Source organism: Eptesicus fuscus, chromosome 17 (genome assembly GCF_027574615.1).
Source record: "Eptesicus fuscus isolate TK198812 chromosome 17, DD_ASM_mEF_20220401, whole genome shotgun sequence".
Lineage (NCBI taxonomy): Eukaryota > Metazoa > Chordata > Mammalia > Chiroptera > Vespertilionidae > Eptesicus > Eptesicus fuscus.
This window is the reverse complement of record NC_072489.1, coordinates 44338901-44360184: the sequence shown is the minus strand read 5'-3', so window position 1 is coordinate 44360184 and position 21284 is coordinate 44338901. Positions and strand designations below refer to the sequence as shown.

The 21284-nt window shown below is 51.7% G+C and overlaps 1 protein-coding gene across 3 annotated transcripts in view; it reads right to left on the bottom strand.

The window, feature by feature from the left end:
• Nucleotides 1-633: 633 nt before the first annotated feature.
• Nucleotides 634-21284, bottom strand: part of SUFU (SUFU negative regulator of hedgehog signaling) — a 90170-nt gene continuing 69519 nt past the window's right edge. For 2 of the 3 annotated variants that reach the window (XM_028149357.2, XM_008144247.3), the window contains exons 9-12: nt 15446-15580; nt 13454-13592; nt 3722-3790; nt 634-1279 (exon numbers count right to left, since the gene is read on the bottom strand). In XM_028149357.2, the coding sequence (XP_028005158.1) occupies nt 1190-1279; nt 3722-3790; nt 13454-13592; nt 15446-15580 (433 nt within the window). In that variant the 3' untranslated portion in view covers nt 634-1189. The remainder of the gene's footprint in view (nt 1280-3721; nt 3791-13453; nt 13593-15445; nt 15581-21284) is intronic. The other variant, XM_054728793.1, reaches the window with a different exon arrangement.

Here is a 21284-nt window from a genome sequence, read left to right as displayed (position 1 = left end):
GGAAGACCATGAGAACTGCAGTATTGGGGCAGGGGACCAAGGCCCAGAGGCCCAGAGGCAGGACAGGAACAGGGAATGAAAGATGAGAAATGAATGGATGCAGGGAGGATAGATGAGCGGTAGAATGCAGTGTTTGCAAAATCAAAGTGAAAGACGTTGAGAGGGTACTTTTCCCATTTTTAATAAGCCAGAGTCCTGCAGCCTGGAGGCTGGAGGCCCAGGGGATGAGGAAATGGGACAGGAGTGGTCAAAGAGCTGGAGACCCAGGCCCTGAGTGGCAGGTGGGGATGATCTGTGAGGTGCTGGGCCTCACCCTCTCCCAGGCAAGCCTGGAAGATAAGGCTGAGGCTACCAAGTATCTGAGATCCTGATGGTCCTCTAACTTTGTGGGGTCCAGTCCACTGGGAAGCAGCAGCACCCCTTCTTGGCCCAGCTAAACTGGGCTCAAGGCTTCATGGGGGACTCTCAGCTCTCCCCTGCCACAGGCTCCACCAGGCCCACCTGGGGAGAAAAGCCTCTCTCTGAAGCTGGCTGCTCTGGACCCTGGGCAGGCAGGTGAACACCACACCTTCTCTGGTGGCGGCTCAGGGGGAGATAGCCCCAGGCCCTTGTCTGAGAGAATGCAAAAGTTCATCTGGCAATAAAGTTCTGTTTAAAAGACATTATATACACAGCTTCTGGACATCTTTGAAGAGCAATAAAATACCAGCAGTTTCTACAAAATAAAACAGAGGAAGAAAACCAAACACAATCAGAGGAACTGTTCGGTGGCAAGAGGAGCTTGACTACCAAAGGCTCCCAGACTGAGCTGGGCAGTGAACCCTGAGGGCCACTCCACCTCCTTCCTGCTGGGTGCTCGGCTGGGTGCTCGAGAGGAGGCCTGAGACCGAGGGGCACATTAAAGGTCCAGAGTCGCTTCTCAAACCAGAACTTGAGGCGGCAGCAGGAAAGGAAGGTTTGCATTTGCCCACTCAGTACCAGTGGGATCAGGGCCTGGTCATGTGGGCTTGGCACCGCAGGTGAGGCGGAGGTCAGCTGCCCATGCCTAGCATCCCGCCGGGCTGTAGGTGCTCGGTCATCCTCACACTTGTCCTTTTATTGGTGGGACTCTCTCTTACACCGTTGTTACACCGGAAGTCACGGGGGAGCAGCTGGGCTCTCCTCAGGCCCCTGCAGGGCCCAGCCCAGGCTAGTGCAGTGGACTATCGAATACCACATCAGGCAGGATGGAGACTTTCAGCTTCTTTTCAGGCCAGCTGTACTCTTTGGGGAGTTTGAACTGTGGAGGGAGCAAGCAGAGAGCCAGAGAGCACATGTTAGCAGAACCCACGGCCTTCTCCCCAGATTGCCTGGAGTGGCTGGGACTCTCACCCAGGCCTGTCCCAGGGTGCCGGGACAAGACAGGCCACTGGTTGCCTGGTTTCAATCTCAAATGTTAGACCCAGGTGGGTGGCTGAAGTCAAGCTGCTGGAGTTCGTGACCCCTTCCTCCCCTATCCTGGCCGGGCCAATAATTAACCCCAGGTTGGAGGAGGCATGTTTTCTAACTCTTTCTTGACTGTGCTGACCTCCCTCCAGATCACTTCCTTGGTTCTGCCTCTGGCCACAAGCATGTAAGGAATCTATTCCCTGAGGCCCTGGGGCAGGAGAATGGGGGGCAGGGGGAGGGTACAAATGCTACAGGGAAATGGCTTGAGGTCTAAAACTGCAAACCTGTCCCTGCCATGGCTTCTCTTTTGAAGCTGGTGCAGGACACTGAAACCTGCCCTCTGTAGCTTTTGCCAAAGGGACCAAGGGAAGGAGCCCCAACTTGGCCTTAGTGGGAGCAGAGGTGCAGAATGGCTGGAGGTGGTTTCTTGGGTCTGGTCATCCTCCAGAAGAGCAAACCCGCCACCCTGCGCCCCCTGGCTCATCCTCATCTGCTTCCCAAGGTTACCAGGCTGAGAGTGGTCCCAGTGGTGGCCAAGGAGAGTCCCAGGTCTTCCTGCCCCACCGCAGGAATCACTGATTTGCTTAGAGTTTTGTTTCTAGAGCTTCTGGTGGGGGTAGAGGAAAGACACATCTTATGCCCTCTATATTCTAGGCCCCTGAATGTGATCTGGCACACAGCTAGTGCTCAATAGATGGGCACTGGCTGGGAAACAGGGTCCACCTTTCATGACGCTCACTGTCCTGGGCTAGGCGAGAGGTCAGGCCAGGCTGGACAGGAGTAAGAGCAGGCCCTCAGCCTGTCTAGCGCTGGGGCTGGAAGTAAACCCTGATATTTCCTGGCTTGCTCCCTGTACCTCCCTCTGATGGGGGACTGTCCAAGCCAGGACTAAATGGAGAGTGGGACAAGGGATGGGGACAGCCTCCGGACAGGAAAGAAAGAAAAAAAAAAAGTCATTTTTAGTGACCTACTTTCCTAAGCTTCCCCTGGCTCCTGTCCCTCCTGCCTGGACTGCCCCCCTCCCACCCCCTCAACATCCAAGCTCAGAGCAGCAGCTGGCACAGCGCCATCCAGTGCTACATGGCCTCTCCGGAAGCGCTTCTGGGCAGCTGGCTCTGGTCTGTCTGAATGGGAGCTGGGCCTCAGGGACCAGTGGCTTGTGGGGGCTGATTGGCTGGCACAGACTGGGTGCTTGGTGACTTTTGAATGTATAAATGAGTTAATTTATCAAGCTGTATCCCACAGGAGAGAGAAGACACTGTCCTATTAGGGGTGACCTCAGGCTCTCAGAAGTTCCTGTCCACCTGGAGCCCCGGACAGGACAGGCCCGCCCTGTGCACTCTTCCTGCACCCCGTGATGTTGGAGGCCACCTGTCCTATGTAGCCCAGGAGTCCTGGCAGCTGGGAGCTCCTGGCTGAAAGCTAGCTCCTGCCTGGCCTCTCTTTGGCTTGAAAGCTTGGACCCTGGGAAGTGAAGGAGCTCTCCCCCAAACACTTCCCGGCAGAAAAGGCAAGGGAAGGGCCTGTCTCTGCCACAGGCAGGGGAGGGCCCAGAAGAACTCTCCAGAGGCCAAGGCCAGCTTGCTAATGTTCTACTAACCTATCAGGCATCAAGGCCAGGAAGGCTCAGATCCCACTGGGGTGCTGCTTAGTAGGAGGCCAGGGGAGGCGAAGGGACTTTCCAGGATGAGGTAAGTCCCTGCAAATGAGGATGCCGGGAACAAGGAAGAAAAACAAAGGGCTTTATGGGCTCTAGTCCTGTACCCCCGAGGAGTAGCCAAGGAAAGCACAAGTGCCCACCTGGCCTGCCAGCTCCTCAGGCTCTGGGCTAGGGTTAGATGAGGCAGACCAAGAGGGGAGAGCCTCTGGCTGGGGAAAGGAGTCAGGAGAGTGGCTCCTGGGTGGCCTGAGGCGAGAGCAGGAGTCCCTTGCTGCCCACCAGAACTCCCCAGTGGAATGTTCTCTGGCAGCAGGCATGAGCTTTCTGTTCAGAACCTGCCAGGAAACAGCAGGGGCTGGGGAGCACTCGCACTAGCCTGAAGGCCCTGGCTGCCCTTCAATGAGGTTCTCAGGAGCAGGCAATCCAGTGTGCTGAGTGTCCTTACGAGGGCTGGGGTGGTGGGAAGACAGAGAGAACGCTGTTTAACATCTCCAGAGTCTCCTTCCAGCCTATCCTGACACCTGAGAAAGAGCGAGGAGGGAGGGATGGAGGGAGAGAGAAAGAGACACACAGACTTGCATGCCCACTCCTGGAGACCTAAGCCCTCTGTCAGAGGGAATCAAATAGGCTTACTTCCTCTGGAGAAGTCAAATCTTCTAAGTCCTCCAACATTTTCTCTACAAACTCTTCCGTCAATAGAATCTGGAAAGAAAGCACAAGACTTTTATGTTTTCAATAGATGGTCTTTTTGCCAAATGTCAAGCTATGGACCTTCTCCTGGCCATGGAGAAGATACGAGCCCCCGCGGTGATCTGTTCTAGGAACAGAGGGAAGTGCTTGAGGCCTATCCTGACTGTCACCCGCCCCCCGCCCCACCCCCGCCGCCACACACACACACACACACACACACACACACACACACACACACCCTACCTGCAATATCAGAGGAACTAGGGTAAAGAAGGAAAGGCATCAGAGGACAATAGGGAAGCAAGGTGGGGCCATCTGGAGGGGCAGCAGTGCTAGTCCCAGAAGGGATATGGAAATGGGTGGGAAAATGCCAGTTTTGGCAGTTGGGGCCTCCTGCAGGTTTCAGTGCAGTAGAGGGGGAACAAAAGCCGAGGGGCAGAGAAGAGCGATTGCCAACATCCTTGCCCAACCAGGTCACATGTTCCCCTGGCCCTCACTTGGTAGGACAAAAGGAATCTGTTTGGATTTGGAATACAAGCCAGTCTGGAATCTGGAAATGCCCCGGAAGGTACATCCAAGAATGTGCTGGAGAATGTGGAGACTGTGCACCAATCTCCTGTTTTACAAATGGGTAAAGGGACTCTCAGCTCCCACTTCCATCTGTGGTATCCACATGCTCTCAGGCCGGAAGCTCCCAAACTCCCGTCCTGCGGCCCATTCAGCCCGAGATCTTCAAACCTCCTTTGAGAACCCCCTTTTCCAGTTCGCCTCCCAGCTGCCCCACTTTGCTGCTCCAGTCGGCCGCCTTGTCACGTTATACGTTGATGTCTAAGACAGCCTGGCCCCACTATCCAGCTGGCACAACCACCACCCTCAGCCTCTAAAGAAGTTTCACACCCACGGGGATGTCCAAGGACACTCAGGCCTCCCTCAGCCCTACGGGCCATTTTCCCAGCCGGCTCCTCTGCTCAGGCTGGCTCTAGAGCCAGGCCAGGCTCACCCCAGGCCTGCACCACACCAGGACCAGGCTGAGGATGTCTTTCCTCTTGCCAAGCTCCTCCCTGTGTTGGTCCGTGGGGCCTCCTGCACCAGACACTTCTGCACCACCAGGTTGTGGCTCTCCCTGCTGCTACTTTGCCTCCTCCGGCAGACTTTGAATGACGTGGTGTGGCCAGAGGAAGAAAAACAATGGGCAAAGACCAAGGTGAAGGGCTCCTCTGAGGGAAAACCCTCTATGAGAAGGATGGGGATCAAGAAGTTGAGAAAATACCCATCAGGTTTCCCCTGGGAATTGTACACTCTGATAAGAGCAGAAATTCCAACATTCAGAATATAGTCAGCTTGGGATATGAAGTGAAATGGCAGAAAAAGCAGCAGGGTCACTAGGACCTTACAGGATAGACGACTCCAAAGGGAGGAGGTTAATGGGGTAGAGATAGGAGCAAGGAATGAGCGAAAACTACCCCAAGTGAATACACCAGCTACCACCCCAGGCATCGTGCTAAATGCTCACAGTCTTATCCCCTCCGTCTCCTTACAGATGAGGAACCCGAGGCACAGATAGGTTATGTAATCTGCCCAACACCACACAGCTTGTGAGTGGCTGAGACAAGACCATATCGCAGTCATTCCTGGACTCTGAAGTTAGTTAGTGCCTGAAGTACTGCTTCATTTCAAATCCTGAACTCTTACCCACATGATGTTTATGCTTTTGCTCATTCTTCCACTCATCTGCCCAACAATCTACATGATTCCACAGCATTCCCTGGGTGCCTCTGCTAGGCCCAGCCCTGGGTGGAGCCCCAGGGACATAGGAATGAAGACAGTTCATTCCCCACCTGGACATCCCCCACCCTTGTTGACAGGGAGCCAAAGGATGTCTCCATTTCAGGCCGTACGCCCACAGTCAGGAACAAAACAGCTCCGACCACTGGCTTCCGTCTCCTCACTCAAGTTTCTGTTTGAGGAGCTCGGGCCTCAAGTGAGGACAGAGACAAGGTTCAGACGGGCAAAGCTGATCTAGGGAAACGCCCCGCCGAGGGCTGAGGGGCCCCTCCCGCCCTGTTCTTCCTCCCGGTTCCGCACAGTGGGACTGGCTGACTTCCTCTCACAGACTACAGTGACCAGTTCCCAATCCCATGGATCCTCCCACAGGGCTTTTGCTCCTTGCTCCTCCTCCTATTATCCCATGGGTCCACCTCCCCCCGCCCCACACCCACTCCCACCCCACCGCCAAGTCCAGAGTTTCTCTACCAGTTATCACCAGTCTGCCTGAGTAGTACAAAAGTCACATTCATATTTTTGGCATTTCCGGGACTTGTTGCCATCTCTTCAAATGCTAGTACAAACATAAGCATACCTAAAACCCAGTTATATTACAATGGCTCCAGTCTGGGGCAGGCTGGGCTGATTTCTAACCCACAAATAACTTGGAGGGAGAGACTTTTCTGCCAGAGAGGTAGAGTTCTGGGGGTGAGATGAGGTGGGGGAAGGCTCACAGGGACTGTGCCCACCCAGTGCGACTCCAAAGAGCTGTTTTACAACAATGGAAAAGATAACCCCACCAACGCCGAGTTCAGTCCTAAGCCAGTTCCTCTGACAAAGGCCTGGAATTGGTGGTGGAGAGGGTGGGTTATGGTGGCTTTTAGTAGAACAACCACCAAGGGTGTAGGGTACCATCTGTCTGTGGACTCATTCTGTACTCAGCTGGGAGAGGGGATGGCAGGACCAAAAAAGGGGACCAACCCTAATTGCTGGTTAATTTTCACTTTTGATGATTTGCTGGTTCCTGCTGGAAACTTCAAATTATTTTAAAGGAACTAAACGGGGTAAAATTATACATGAGATCTGCATGATATTAAGGGTGACATTCCCTGCAAAGGAACACGACAGACTGTCATAGCTCCAGGCACCTAATTTAATTTCCTTTGGGAGTTAAACCTTAGACGCTTGAATTCAACAAAGACCCCGTTCTTTGTATATTTCAGACCTGGAGCTGAGAATGTTAACAGATCTTATCAACAGGACACTGGAGATAGACAGCTATGATGGAGCACTCTCACTAGTAACAGACTCCCCGTTGTGATACAACTGTGGGAAAAGCCTGTGCAATTCTGGGGCTTGGGGTTCTTGAAGCTCATTGGGTCCCTATGGAGTTGCCTGGCTCTGCCACAAATAATAACGGGAACGATGATGACAATGACAGTACCACCAATAGCAGGAGCAATGCCTCCTCCGTGTGCCAGGCACTGGGCTTAGTGCTTGACCTGTACTGTTTCACTGAACCTTTATGGCAGTCCTGCAAGGGAGGAAACTATCATTTCCATTGTGTAGACAAGCAAGTCAAGAGTCTCCTGGACTTTAAAGGAACAGTGACCTGCCCTGGATGGTGCTGCCCAGTGGTTACAGTGTCCGCCAGCATATCAAAGGGCTGCAGGTTCAATACCCAGTCAAGGGCATGTACTTGGGTTGCAGATTTGATCCCGGCCTGATCGGGACACATGCAGGAAGCAACCAATCAATGTGTCTCTCTCACATCGATATTTCTCCTTCTCTCTCTCTCTTCTTCCCTTCTACTCTCTCTCAAAAATAAAAAATAAAAAAAAAAATCCATGGGTGAGGATTAACATAAAAGAGTGATCTGGTGATCTGGCCCTAGCCGGTAGATCAGTTGGTTAGAGCATCGTGCTGATACACCAAGGTGTGGGTTTGGTCCCAGATCAGGGCACATATAAGAAGCAAGCAATGAAGGCATAAATAAATGCAATAACAAATTGATGTTTCTCTCTCTCTCACTTCCCCTCTCTCTCTCTCAAATCAATTAAAAAAAAAGGGAATAGTAATCTGACCTCATGGTAGTAGAGGCTCTTTTTCTATCTGGGGAAGGCAGCCCGATTCTAGAAACCTTATATAATTGGTGCCAACACTGCTCTCTCCTCTGATGGGGAGATGAAGATGACTTTGGCTTTGACCAATGACCTGGAAAATCAACAATCCCAACCCCAACTAGCCACATAACTCCTGGCTAGTTGCTCAGCTCAAAAGGGCTGGTACCCTGAGGGTCATAGACATACCTGCTCAAAAACCAGGTTGGACATGTCCAGCTGGGGTGGCTCGGTGGTTGAGTGTCGACCTATGAACCAAGAGGTCACTGATTCGATTTCTGGTCAGGGCACATACCTGGGTTGAGGGCTTGATCCCTGGTGGGGGGCCTGCAGGAGGCAACCAATCCATGTTTCTATCTCTCTATACCTCTCATTCTCTGTAAAAATCAATAAAAACATTTAAAAAAACCAATAGCCTAGGTTGGCCAATTGGAAAGGCAGGCAAACCCACGCCCAAAGATGGTTTCCAAGTGGGACAGCAGGGAAAATTTCCAGGCTAGCTAGAGAATCCATACATAAGGCAACAGTTACTCTGGTCCAGAAAACAGCAGTATAAATAATAATAACAACGATGATAATGATGAAAATTTTAATAGCACTCATTGATGTCTGCACTCATGAAATGCTGGGCATAAAATGTTTGTATTTGTGCACAAACAGCCCTCGGAGGGAAGACACTCTACTGAGAGGGGAAAGCCCCCAACCAACCTCCCTTGGGAAGTTTTTGAAAATATGAAGACTAGGCCCCATCCAGACCTCCAGAACCAGAATATCCTGGGCAAGGCCAAGGCATGTGCATTTGAAAAGGCGCTCCAGGAAATCATGGCGGTGGGGGGTGGGGGGAGGGAAACACTAGGGTTCACAGGGGAACGGAGTTTGGGCACAGGCTTAACCAGTAGGGGTGAGTTGGTGGCAGCAGCTCCTTGCCCCCATCACACCCCACCTTTGATCAGGGAGGGGGCTTGGAATCTAGGCCAGTAACTTAGTCTAAGTTACTCACACCAGGTACCTTGGGGCAGCCTGGCTGGTGGTGACGAGGGAGGGTTGTCAACAGCTGCCCAATTTCCCAGGCCCCAGCAAGTTCCAAAAGGAACTCAAAAGTGACTGTTTGTCAGTGCCTGCCCTGGCAGGTCTGGCTATGCTACAGGCAGAAGCCCAGATGCTGCAGATCTGATTCAAATGTCTGTGGTCAATGATATTTCTGAGTCTGCAAATAGTGCTGACAATGCCCACTCCTTCCCCTTGGTATGACAATCCACACTTTGTCCGGGGCCTTGTTTGCATTTCGTGTTGACACGTTGTTCTTGCTTTCCAACAAGTTTGGATTTCTTTTTCTCTCTCTTCCTTCTCTGAGGGAAGGAAACGTGTTGTTTACAGGGCAGGGCCAGCCAAGGAGCTGCCCTGGCACCCAGGATGGCAGTGGAGGAGGCAGGGATGAGGAAGCGGTCCAGTCTGTGTCCCCCTCACGCCAACGTACAGACACAAGCCAGAAAACAGCCTGGAGACTCCCGGCTCAGGGGCAGCGTGTGTGGCAGGCAGGCCTCACCCATTTCCCTTTCTCAGTGGGTGGCGAGAAGCTGGCTCTGGTGGAGAGGAGGCGGCTCTGACTCCTGCTCTGGCTGTTGGTTGGCTGGTGAGGGCACCGTGGGCCATCACATCACCTCCTGAAAGGGAGGGTGGTATACTTCCCCTGCACAGAGCCGGGATCTAAACCCTAATGGGTGTACCCCTGGACAATGAGGTCACCGTGACAGCCCGAGCAAAGGCTTCCAGGGAGAACAGGTTGTGGCCAGGTTCACCAGTGGAAGGAGAAACCGTAGAGGCACTGAAGAGGAGCTGCCCAGGGCCTGGGCCAGGGATTACCAAGTGTCTTTCACTCACATCCAGGGGGTGGGTAGGGAGGGGAGAGGGCAGGGGCTTTTCCTGAGGACAGGGATGAGTCAGAGGAGGAGAGCCCAGCAGTGAGTCCCTAAACTTGGCCTGCAGGGTGGAGCCACTCAGAACAGCTGCAGGGTTTCTTCTCCCAAGCCTGGGACCTCCCATCAGGGCTGGGAGGGAATGGCTGGGAATGGGAGCACCACCTGGGTGAGCTGTCAGACACCACACAGCTGAGAAAGCACTGCAGGGCTTAAAAAAATATTCTCATATTTGGTGATGTGACCCCTACATAACCTCTGGGGCCGACTTCCTCCCCTTCAGATCATCCTGGCTGGGGACGGATGAATGACTTAGCTCTGGGCCGGGCTCCCGCTCACAGCACTAACAGCATGGCGATGACAGACTCAAGGGAGAGGGCTTGTTCAAGCCACCGAGACCAAGAATTCTGGGGGAAGGCAGGCAGGAGAGGATGCTGGCAGGCTTCCCCCAGAGTCTGAAGACCTGCCTGCAAAGCTCCAGAGTTAGCTGATAGGCTTTACCATCTCGACGAGGGTGAAAACAGCAGATGGTAGGGCAGAGGGAGTCAAGGTGTCCACCTCTGGAAATTGAGAAGCCTAGGAATTGGAGCAGGATTCTGCCTCTCCAGCTCCTCCAGGAAGCAGGGCGTGTCCCCTGTGCTCACCCTGGGGTTGCCGATGACCCTGCCTTTCTGTGTTGCTGGGGCCTGACGTTCCTGGGGCTGGAGAGACCGGGAGAAAAGCAGCATGGAGAACAGGTGCAGGCCCAGATTCCCTCACTTTCTGCCTTTTTCTCTCAGCCTCTCCTTTGTCACTCTCCTCCCATGTGGGGTGTCTTTGCCATGCCTTTCCCCCAAGAGATAACAGGCCTGGGCTGGTAGCCAGAACAAGGTGCCAAGGCTGGAAATGAAGGCTTCCAAGACGGCTGAAGGCTGATGCAAGAAGTCATCCAGCCCCTCCCAATTCAGCTGGGACCAACAGGAAGGTTCACGTAGCAGCCAAGAAAACAAAAGTGGGTCTCTTGCCCTTACTGGTGACAAGCCTAATCCCAGGCCTCGAGGAGGTCCTGCAGACTCCCAGGGAGACAGCCAGCCTCAGAAGGAGACCTTCAGGCCCACAAGTAATTACAGGCCCAGGTTCCCACAAGCTAGGGAGCTGCCTATGACCACTGTGGCAAGACCCTAAAGGAAGCAGGCTGGCAGTGAGATGCAGAAAATGCTGACTGCTTGGATGGGGAGGAGGGCTGCTGTGGGTGTTGGTTCTATGGCTGAGGACTGGCTGGGGGCAGGGCAGAAGGTTTCCCAGGACTTTTTGGAAAGGGCCTGAGAAACCCCTTGGTAAGTGAGGGTGTGTGCTTGGAGAGTGAGGCCCTAGCCAGCTTTCCTGGGAGCTCCCCTGTGAGTTGGCCCCTGTGGTGGACCACACTAATAAGCCCATAACACAGGCCTTTGATTAAGCAGCTCCCAGCACAGCAACTTTATTGAAACATGCTGAAGCCAGCGGCTGGTTCCCACTGCTCTCGGTTCCCCAGGCAACAGTGAATGGGAGGGGACCATGTGCATGGGAGTAGCAGAGCCCTAGTACTCAAGCTCACTGAGGGGCTGCAGGCGAGGCGAGGCGAGGGGGAGCAGAGGTGGACTGACATGCCAGAGCTGGGGATAGGAGGCTTGGGAACTAGGGTTGGGTCCAGAACTTTAGGGGAACGGATGCGCAACATGGCATCTGCTCAGTCCTAGGGAGTTCAAGGTCCCCAGGCTTGTAAGAATTGGAGATGCTGACCACCCCCCTCCTCAGGGCAAGAAGATGTTCCTGGGGAAGGTGGGACTCCAACAACAGGTTCAGAATTGAGGATGTAAACTGTAACGGGGTGGGAGGATTTCTTTTTGAGTTCTGGGAGGCCCAACTCTCTACTTTCCCAAGAAACTGCTTGAACCTCCAATATACGCTAATGTTATCTGAGGACATTGCTGCTGAGACCTGTCAGCGCTCGGTCATCCACTGGGAATGATGCCTTGTGAACTCTCAGGGGTTGGGGTCTCCTGCATGGTCCCCACCTTCCCCCTCTTTACTGGCTCTGCTCAGGCAAGAGGCCTGCTCCTACCTGCTGTCCACAGAGGCAGCCTGGGGGCCGGGGACACCGCTGGGAGTGGGGTGTGGAGGCCCTTTCCACTTGTACTAAGCTAATTTCAAATGTTACACTTCAGAGCTTTTGCTACAGTAACTATCAACACCACATGGACAGAAATCTAATGTTACCAAGAGGGACTTTTAAAATGTATTTATAACTTTATGGTTCAAAGTAATTTTGTTATGAAACAATGTAATAACAACAGTGGAAAAAGGCAGGATAATTTATGGAGCACAATATCCCTAAAGCACCAGCCCATTTCTACCGTGGCTGAGTCTGGGGAGTGTGGTTGGTGTCCCTTGTTTGCTGTTTGTTTTAATTAAGGGTTAGTATTTTCGGGGGAGGGGGAAAGAGTGCTGGCTTAAAGGAGGAGAAATTCAGCTGCAAGACAACACACACATGCAGACATTAAAAAAGCATGCCCACATTAACAGTGTATATATTTCACAGAACCCCACCTCCACCACCAGACCGTGTTAAACCCACAAAACCCACACAACTCTCTTCTCCTCTCCTATAATCTCCCACCCCCACCCACAAACAAGGCAGGACACCTTTTGGATTAGGGTCAGAGTCCCTTTCTTGATACTCCTGAGAGAGGTAAGGTAGAGTGTCCCTCCTCCTGCACCCCAACAAACAAACAACAAACAAGGATGTTGTTCCTCTAGTACAGGCATCCTCACACTACGGCCCGCGGGCCACATGCGGCCCGCCGAGGACATTTATCCAGTCCGCCGGGTGTTTCTGCCGTTTTGTTTTTTTACTTCAAAATAAGATATGTGCATTGTACATAGGAATTTGTTCATAGTTTGTTTTTTTTTAAACTATAGTCCGGCCCTCCAACGGTCTGAGGGACAGTGAACTGGCCCCCTTTTAAAAAGTTTGAGGACCCCTGCTCTAGTACAGAGGTCGGCAAACTCATTAGCCAACAGAGCCAAATATCAACAGTACAACGATTGAAATTTCTTTTGAGAGCCAAATTTTTCAAACTTAAACTTCTTCTAACACAACTTCTTCAAAATAGACTCGCCCAGGCTGTGGTATTTTGTGGAAGAGCCACACTCAAGGGGCCCGCGAGCCGCATGTGGCCCGCGAGCCGCAGTTTGCCGACCACAGCTCTAGTACACCTGGACCAGGCCAAGAACCTATGAGGCCTGAAACAAGGTGGGGTCTGGAAGGAGGCCTATAGCTGCCGGCCCAGCACCCCGTTTGGCAGTGGCACTGAGGCTGGGTTCCAGCCAGAAGAGCACAGGAGAACGAAGTGTTCTGGACAAGCCAGCAGCTTTCTGTGCAGAGAAGCGGGGTCTCCATCAGGAGCAATGGGAGAGCCATTGGATGAGGGGAGGGAGAGGCTCTGCCTGCCCAGGCCTGCCCATCCCAGCTCCAGGTCCACATGCCCATTTCCTAGGAATTCTGGTGGGATTTCCACAGGCACTCGAGAATGGCCCCCACACGTTCTCCATTCTACTTCACCCTTGGTTTCCCCAGGGTGCAGGGCACATCCCTAAAACCCGGATTTCCATGGCAAACAGAACTACCAATGGCCAGGGCCTAGAGAGTTATCACTCATGCCTCAAGTGATAGGGGAGAGGCCAGGAAGTGCTCCTGGAGCTGACGGGATGGGCAGCAGCAGCCACACTCCACACGCTTCTCACAGCCAGCCCTCAGGAAGGGAGCCACCAAGAGCTGCCAAGGGAGGAGAGGGAGGAGACGGGAGCTGGAAGAGCCCATGGAAAGGAGGTGGGAAGAAGAAAAAGAGCCTTCTCACTTGTAACCAGGGTCCGTGAGCTGCGTAAGGGTGCTCCTCAGTGGCAAAGGCACCTTCTACTCCCGTGGAGACGAATGTGATGGCCATGTCACCTGTGATACTTTTATATGTAAAGTGCCGTCCATGCAGGAGCCTGCCCCTGGGGGTGGGAACATGAAGACAGTGAGCGGCAGGCCTGGCCAAGGCTCAGGGATTGGGGGCTATGCTCCCTGGGACAGGATGCCTGGCACATGCCCTCCTGACTGCCCACCAGTCCAGGGGGACTGTAACTAAACATATTCATTTCAACACCTTCCAAGAGAACCCTCTCACGATTTCTTTCATGGCGTTCTTCCAAAGTGTCAAAGCTAGCAGAGACACTAGAGCAGCATTCAAAGGGCCTCAGGGGAAGTCAAGTCCACCTCCTTCATGTCCTGGTGAGGCCAGAGAGGGCAGTTAGCAGTGCACCCAGGGTCATGCCCAGAGCTAAGATGGGGTGGGTGGGTCATGGCCCCTTTGTTTAGAGGATGGGGGTGAAGTAGTCCCTAATTTCCCACGCTCCTGGATGATGGTGGAGTGCCTTCACAGCACAAGCCCTGTGCCCAGAATCTCCCACCAGCTTGTGCACCTCCCATAACATTTAAATGACTAGCTCCAAGGGGAGAAGCCCATTTTTAAGAAAGAAAGAAAGAAAGAAAGAAAGAAAGAAAGAAAGAAAGGAAAGAAAGAAAGAAAAAGAAAGAGAGAAAGAAAGAGAGAGAGAGAGAGAGAGAGAGAAGAGAAAGAGAGAAAGAAAGAAAGAAAGAAAGAAAGAAAGAAAGAAAGAAAGAAAGAAAGAAAGAAGAAAGAAAGAAAAGGAAAGCTGAAGCCAAGTGGGGTCACTCTGAGGGAGCACAAGAAGTCACTGTTAATCCCCAGTCTGGAAATACATCTGGGGGAAGGGCAGGTGGAGCAACCAGTGGGGCAAAGATGCCAGTCAGCAAAGGAAGCAAAGCTGCTCTTTGCTTTCTCAGGCTGCCCCAGATTAACCCTTTACTAATCGAAAGGCCCTGGGCCTGGCTGAGAGAGGGAGCTGGGGAGGAAATGCCTGGGGTCCTAGCTGTGGAGAGAGGGGGGAACCCTGCCAGCCGCCATTCGTCCTGATGACTAGCTATCTTTGCCCTGCTCACCAGGCTGGCTGGCCCAGCCTGTCACCATCCAAGCTCCTTCCCCAGGCTCCAGGGACAGTGTGGAGGGTCCAAACCAGTGCAGATCTGGCTCTAAAGCCCGCATCTTTGGCTGACACACTACATAAACGTTTGTGTCACAATGACTTGTTCTTCCCTATGATAGCAGCAGGAGCTTTTGGGGGTCCTTCTTCCCCTGCCCTTCTTCCTTGTCACTGTTGTCTGAGTTTCGAGTTATTCTTGTTGCCTCCCCTGCAATGAACTGAGGGTGGAACCCCGGAAAGCTGTGGAGGAAGCCAGCTGCAACAGATCCAGCCCAGTGCAGCACTCCCAAGCAGAGAGCTGAGCTCTGGACACAGGGCTGGGTTTCTGGCACTGTGGACAGTAGCAGGAGGGACACAGCTGGGCTTCCTGGCCCCTCGAGGAGTCTGCTGGACTGGCCACTGGGTTTGAAGAACTGAGTGTTTTCACGGGAAAAGCAGCAAGCAGGAGAAAGCAGAGCCCAATCCACCAGAGCCCTGCCCTCCTGCACCAGTGCTATGGGGACCCTGCCATCCCTAACTCTGGGTTTGGGGGAGGGCAGGGGCATCTGAGATGCCCTATGTCACTGAGCCCCCCTCCCCTAAGGGAACAGGGTTGATGGACACTTCTCTGGACAAAGGAGAGATCTTCAGCACAGTGGGGGCTACTGGACGGTTCAGAGTCCGCAGGCTCCCCCACAGGCTTCCATGGAGCTGCCTGACTAGTTCTCCTCCCCGGGCCCCAGATCCAGTGAGGTGTGGGGGGAGATGGCAGGCACAGGCACGGTGGCTCCTTGAGGCCAAGTTGGGTGCTGTGAGGCTCTCACCTCAGGCAGAGAGGAATGAGGGCTCCTGACTCTTGGTTGAATTTCAGATGTACACTCTCGAGTTGCCGTGTGCGGATCAGCTCATGGGGGATAATGGCTGTGGAGCTGTCGCTTTCCAGGCTGTCTTTGCGGCTCCTGTGAAGCAAGCACAGGAACAGGTTCTGACCACAGGGCGGAACAAGATTGGAGTCTCCCAGGCTGGGATCCTGAACAACGACAATGGCAGTGATTGATGGTAATGATAACAACAGCCACCACTCAATAAGAACCTGCCCAGCCAAGATTTGGAAGCAGCCAAAGTCTCCATTAGTAGATAAGTGGATAAAAAAGCTGTGGTACATTTATATAATGGAGTACTACTCTGCTGGAAAAAAGGAAAAATGTTACCCTTTTGCAACAGCATGGATGGATCTGGAGAACATTATGCTAAATGAAATAAGCCAGTCAGAGAAAGACAAGTACCGTATGATTTCACTCATGTGGAAGTTAATGAACAAAAGAACTACCAAGTAAAACAGAGATAGACTCATAGATAGAGAGCAGGCAGACAGCTCTGGGTGGGGAGAGGGTGCTGGGGATTGGTGGAGGGATTGAGCAAAAAAGGGAACAAAAAGAATGAGAACTCATGGACATGGACAACAGTGTGGTGACTGCAGGGGGTGGGGGTTAGGTGGAGGTGGAAGAGGGCATAGAAGGGATAAATGGTGATGGATAGAATATTTTAAAATTTTAATTAAAAAAAGAACGTGCCAAGCAACCTTACAACACCCCACAAGGTGGGCAGAACGATTCTATTCCTTTACAGATAAGGAACTGAGGATCAGGGAGGGTAAGTAACTTGTCCAGGCTGCACAGCCAGGGAGTGTGAAGCTGGGATGTGGTCGCAGATAGATCTGGTTCTGAAGCTCACATCTCTGGCCAACACACTGTATAAATGTTTATGTCACGGTGACTTGTTTTTCCCTATGACGACAGCAGAAGCTTCTGGGGTTCTTTTCTCTGACCCTGGAGCCTCAGACTCCGAGTTCTCTGTGGCTACTAGAAACCCAGGAGACAGACTCCAAGAGCTTCCTTCCAGCTGACTCTGAAAAGGCTCTAGGCTTACATACTTCTGCTAATGGCCAGGAGCTGCAGTGACATCCACATCCTTCGTCTAAGCAGGAAATGATGCAGTCCTCAGCGAGGGGTGGAAGCCAGGCTCTCAGGAGGCAGACCAGTGAGCCTGGACGGGCTGCAGAGCCCTGTACCAGACTCTGACTGTGGCCTTGGCCACAGTGAGCTGTCACTGCTGCCTCATACTCCCTCCTGTCCTACTTCCTACCAACAGCTTGTCCCACAGCTAGATCACGGGGTCCCGTCGCAATCTAAGATTTGCTTTTTCAAGTTCAGCTGCCCCTACTGAAACGCCTCAAATCTGCCTCAGCCAGAAATGAGGGTTACCCACTGATCCCATTCAAAAGGCCGGATCCTGGTTTGGGCAGTGACTCTCAGAACAATCCCCCAGTGTCCATCAAAATACTGGGTGAGAAGCTCTAGTTATTTATAATTCAAGTGGCCAAAGCCACCCAGGATGTCTGGGCCTGACAGGCGGAGAGCCAGTGAGGGGCAGGGCCAACCTCCTCACATACTGGAAGGCTGAGCACTGGGGTCTGTGGCCAGTGAGGCAGAGGACCTCCCCAGAGGGAGGTGTGAGGTCAGCAGGCAAGAGGCTGGAGGGTGACATAGGCTTATAAAAGCCCCTGAGGTAATGGGGACCTCCCACGAGCTGGGTGGACCCACCCCCGGATGTATGTGACTGCTCTTTCACCAAGCACTCCCTCCCCTTGGTTTCCCAAAGCCAATTCTGAAACTGCCCTTTGCTCTCTCTTCTCCTTTAACAAACCCTTTCACAAGACCTAAGGAGACAAATGCTCTGGCCGGAGGGTCACAGAATTTCAGCACTGGGAGGAAACTCAGGTTGTTTCATCTCCCTCTTTCCTTTACAAAATAGAGCCAGGACACAGAGCTGGTCTGCAGCAGGCCAGTGTGGGAGCCTAGGACCTCTGACCAGCGCTTTCCCTTATATCCGGCTGCTAGGCCTCCTGCCTCCCTCCCCAGAAAGGAGAGCAACACCAAACATGGCCTCCTTCCCAGGCTCAGACAAGGGCGGGACTCAGGAGAGCTCTCCTGCCCTGAGCCCCTCCTCTGCTCCAGAGTTAGGAGCCCATAGATTTTTCTGAGTCCTTGCATCAAACACCCCAGCTAGATTCTAGGCTAACCCTTCTTTTACAGATGAGGAAACTGAGGCTCAGAGAGGTGAGGTGACAAGCCCAAGGTCACAGAGTGAGTTTAAGTGCAAGAGCCAGGGCGTGACTCTTACAATTGCTTCCCTGTGCCATCTCTGACTACTATGGTGCACACTGACATATCATCGTGCTCCCTCCAGAAAGAGGCTGAGGCCTGGCCGCCAGGCAGGGCCCCTGAGCCTGTAGGGCCTGCTAGGAGGATCCCAGCCTCTCTGGCACAGGCAAAAATGCTGATGAATAGCAACTGGGAGTGGGGGTGGGAGGCTGGGAGGCTGGGAGAGAAGAATCAACAGCACACAGGACTAGAGACATCTCAAGCTGGAGGGAAAAATAAATTGTTGAAAGTCAGCTAAAGTCACCTTGGTAACTGCTACAACACACTCACCCTGAACGAGGACATCAAACCCAACTGCAAACAGCTTTAAAGAAATGGAAAAGAACTTAATCATCTGAAGAATTAATGTGACAAGTGCCCACATTTCCACCTCCCACCAACCTTCAATCATTTGAAATCGTACTTTAATCTTTTAAGAGAAAAAAAAATTGCAGAATGCTGGATGTGCAGTCCTGGAGCTCGGGTATTTCCGGCATGCTGCTTCAATGGAAATGCGGCTGCTCCACACACACGCAGGAGCCCAGCTTTTTGCTGATTTGTTTTTTCTGGACATCGATTCAGAAGCATGAATTATTTGTGTGGGCTGGGTGAGGTACTAAATCTGCAGCCGACACAGGTTTGCAATGTTTTGCATGGTTGTCAGCTTAATCTTAGTCATAAAAAAAGTAAGTAGTGTGCTCGCCAGCATGGCCTAATTTTTCAGCGGGGCTGTTTTCTCCTGGCGCTCCCAGTGGAGGGGAAGGCATAGGTTAGGGGCGGGAAGGGAGAAGGGCTCCCAGGGAGGCATGGTCCACACCCCCTGGGACTGCTAGGGATATGGAGCCAGGGGTGAAGGATGACAGAATGGCTAAAAGCATTGGTTCAGGCAAATGACTTAAACCTCTCCCTAAGCTTCCGTATCCTCTTGATGGAAATAAATAACAATACTCCTTCTTTATAGGATTAAATGAGATGACCCAAGCTAAGCACCTACCAGTGTCTGGGATGTATTAGGTGTTCAAAATATATCTGGAATGCATTACCAGGATGTTAGTGGTTGCCTCTAGAAGTCTATCTGCTCCTCCCGCAAGAAGCTGACAGCTTAATACAGACTTGTTTGCCTTTTCCCTGGGCCCATATTCCATCTGCTTCTGGCCAAGTCAGCCCCCCTTTCTGAGCAAAGGCCTTGCCCTGAGCTTGAGAGAGGGGACTTCTGAGATGGGGCTTGAAAGGGGTCCTGGCTCCATGAGCAGGGCCCTGGGAAGGCCCAACTACAGGCCAATGAAAACCCTTGAGGCCTCTCTCCTGCTGAGGGAGGCACTGACAAGGCCATCTTCCTTCTGTAGAGCACAATCGGCCTTCCTGTAGTTCTCACCCACTCCTCGTCAAGATGCCCAGGAAGGTTAATCCACCCTCATGACAGCCTTTCAAAACCCTAAAGCCGCTCTCACTGCCCATCAACAGTTTCTCTTTTCCAGAATTTGTGGCCCCAACTTCCAATTATATTTTAAAGACAAGGCTCTGGTATCTTCTGTCCATCCACATCACTCTCCTATGAATTCACTCTAGCGCATAAAGCCAGAGTGTCGTGTCCAGAAGTGAAAGGTTGTGTGTGGAAATAAATATATGATGTGGACTAACCAGTGCAGATCACAGAGGGACTATGAGCTTTCTTGTGCAGGATGTTTTATTTCTCTTAAAACTGTCATCAAATTGTCTATTCCTTGTAACCTTATCGCACTGCCAACTCATACTGCACTCCCCTGTGCTGCACTGAGGCTTTCTCCCACGGGCTGCACTGAGACCTCTTCGCCCCCATCTTGTGGGTCCTGTGGAGTATTTGGAGCTAAGAGCAGAACTCTGCACTATCTGGCTAGTGTTTTAAGCAGCTCGGATATTCCTGAAAACTGACTCTGGCATCCATCATATCAGCTTTCCCTTCTGACTTCACATCACTGACAAAGCTGATAAACTGCCATCAATGTTCTCATCCCAGGCTCTGACTAACAGTGAACAGGACAGGGCCGGGCAAACAGGCTGACAGACTGACATCAGTACTCTTGGGTATGCTCACTCAACCAACTATAAACCAACCCAACCATCCCATCACCAAGCCCCTCCCCCTCCTGGATGCTCTGTGGACATTTCTCTGTCTTGCCAACAATGATAGCAGAGGGCATTCTCAAAATGTCTTACTAAACCCCACCTATAAAAGCTCTACAGTACTTTCTTTGTCTACCAGGTAGAAATAAGTAACTTATTTCTAAAAAGGCAGTGAGGAGGGCCTGGCAGGTCTGACCGTTCATGAGCCCATGCTGACTCTCAGGGCTGTTTCCCTTACAGCCTACTTGCTGAATAATCTAGTCCAGAATTTTCCCCGAGAGTTGACACCAAGCTCACTTGTCTAGAGAGTCAAGATACTTTTTGCTTTCAGTCTGCCAATACCTCTCTCCCATTCCCTCAACGATTTCTGACCTCAGCCTCCTGAATTTCATCTGCCAATTTGCCTGGGATTCTGGGGCACAATACATGTGGGCCAGGAGATTTGAAATCATGGCTCCGATCCTCCTATGCCTGTGTAATCACCTTCCTGATCTGACAACCATTCTTTTTGAGATGGAAGCATAATAGAACTTGAGTAAATTTTGCCTCCTCTCTGCCACTGATTAACTTTACTCTGCCCAAAAAGGAGGCCTAGGTTTTCCTTCTTGCTGTTGTTCCAAACAGAAGTACAAAAACTGAAGTCATTTTTGCTGGTCAAAACATTTTTGCAAGACTCAATTCTTGAATATCAGCTTTTCTTGACCCTGTTCCTTAAAGTCTGTGTTGATATAACATACTTCTCCTTCCAGCTTTTGCTCAAAATTTTTTTAAAAAATTGAGTTATATAAATTATTTTTTGTACATCTATACTGGTCCCTGGAAGTATTCAACCTCCTTTTAATTTTCAAGGGACTATGTACAATAATAATACTAAGAGGTACCTTTTATTGAGTGCAGACTATGGTGCAGGTCCTATGCTAAACCCTTTAAATACTTTGATTTCCATACAACCCTATTATTTTCCCCATTTTACAGATGAACTGAAACTCAGAGACTTAAATAACTAACCCAGGGTCACATGCTGAGCAAATAAAGGGCTGAAGCAAAATCCCCAGGTTCCTGACGCCAGCTAAAAATGTAACCACAATATTACTCCTTAAGAACCTCCCAACCCTTTGAGTGGTCTTTCTTCTGGGGGTTTCAAGACCATGAAGACACATCTATTTTTTCCCTGAACTCTTAAAAGAACTGCTTCCTAGAAAGTCAGGGCAGGGCTTCCCAAAGGGTTTTTGATGGAATTTTAATTTAAGAGAAGCTTCTAGAAAAGCAGATGTGGCAAGGGCTGAATGTAATACGCTGCATCTCAGATTAGAGACTCATAAAATGTTGGCATTTTGAAGACTCTGAGGAGGGATAT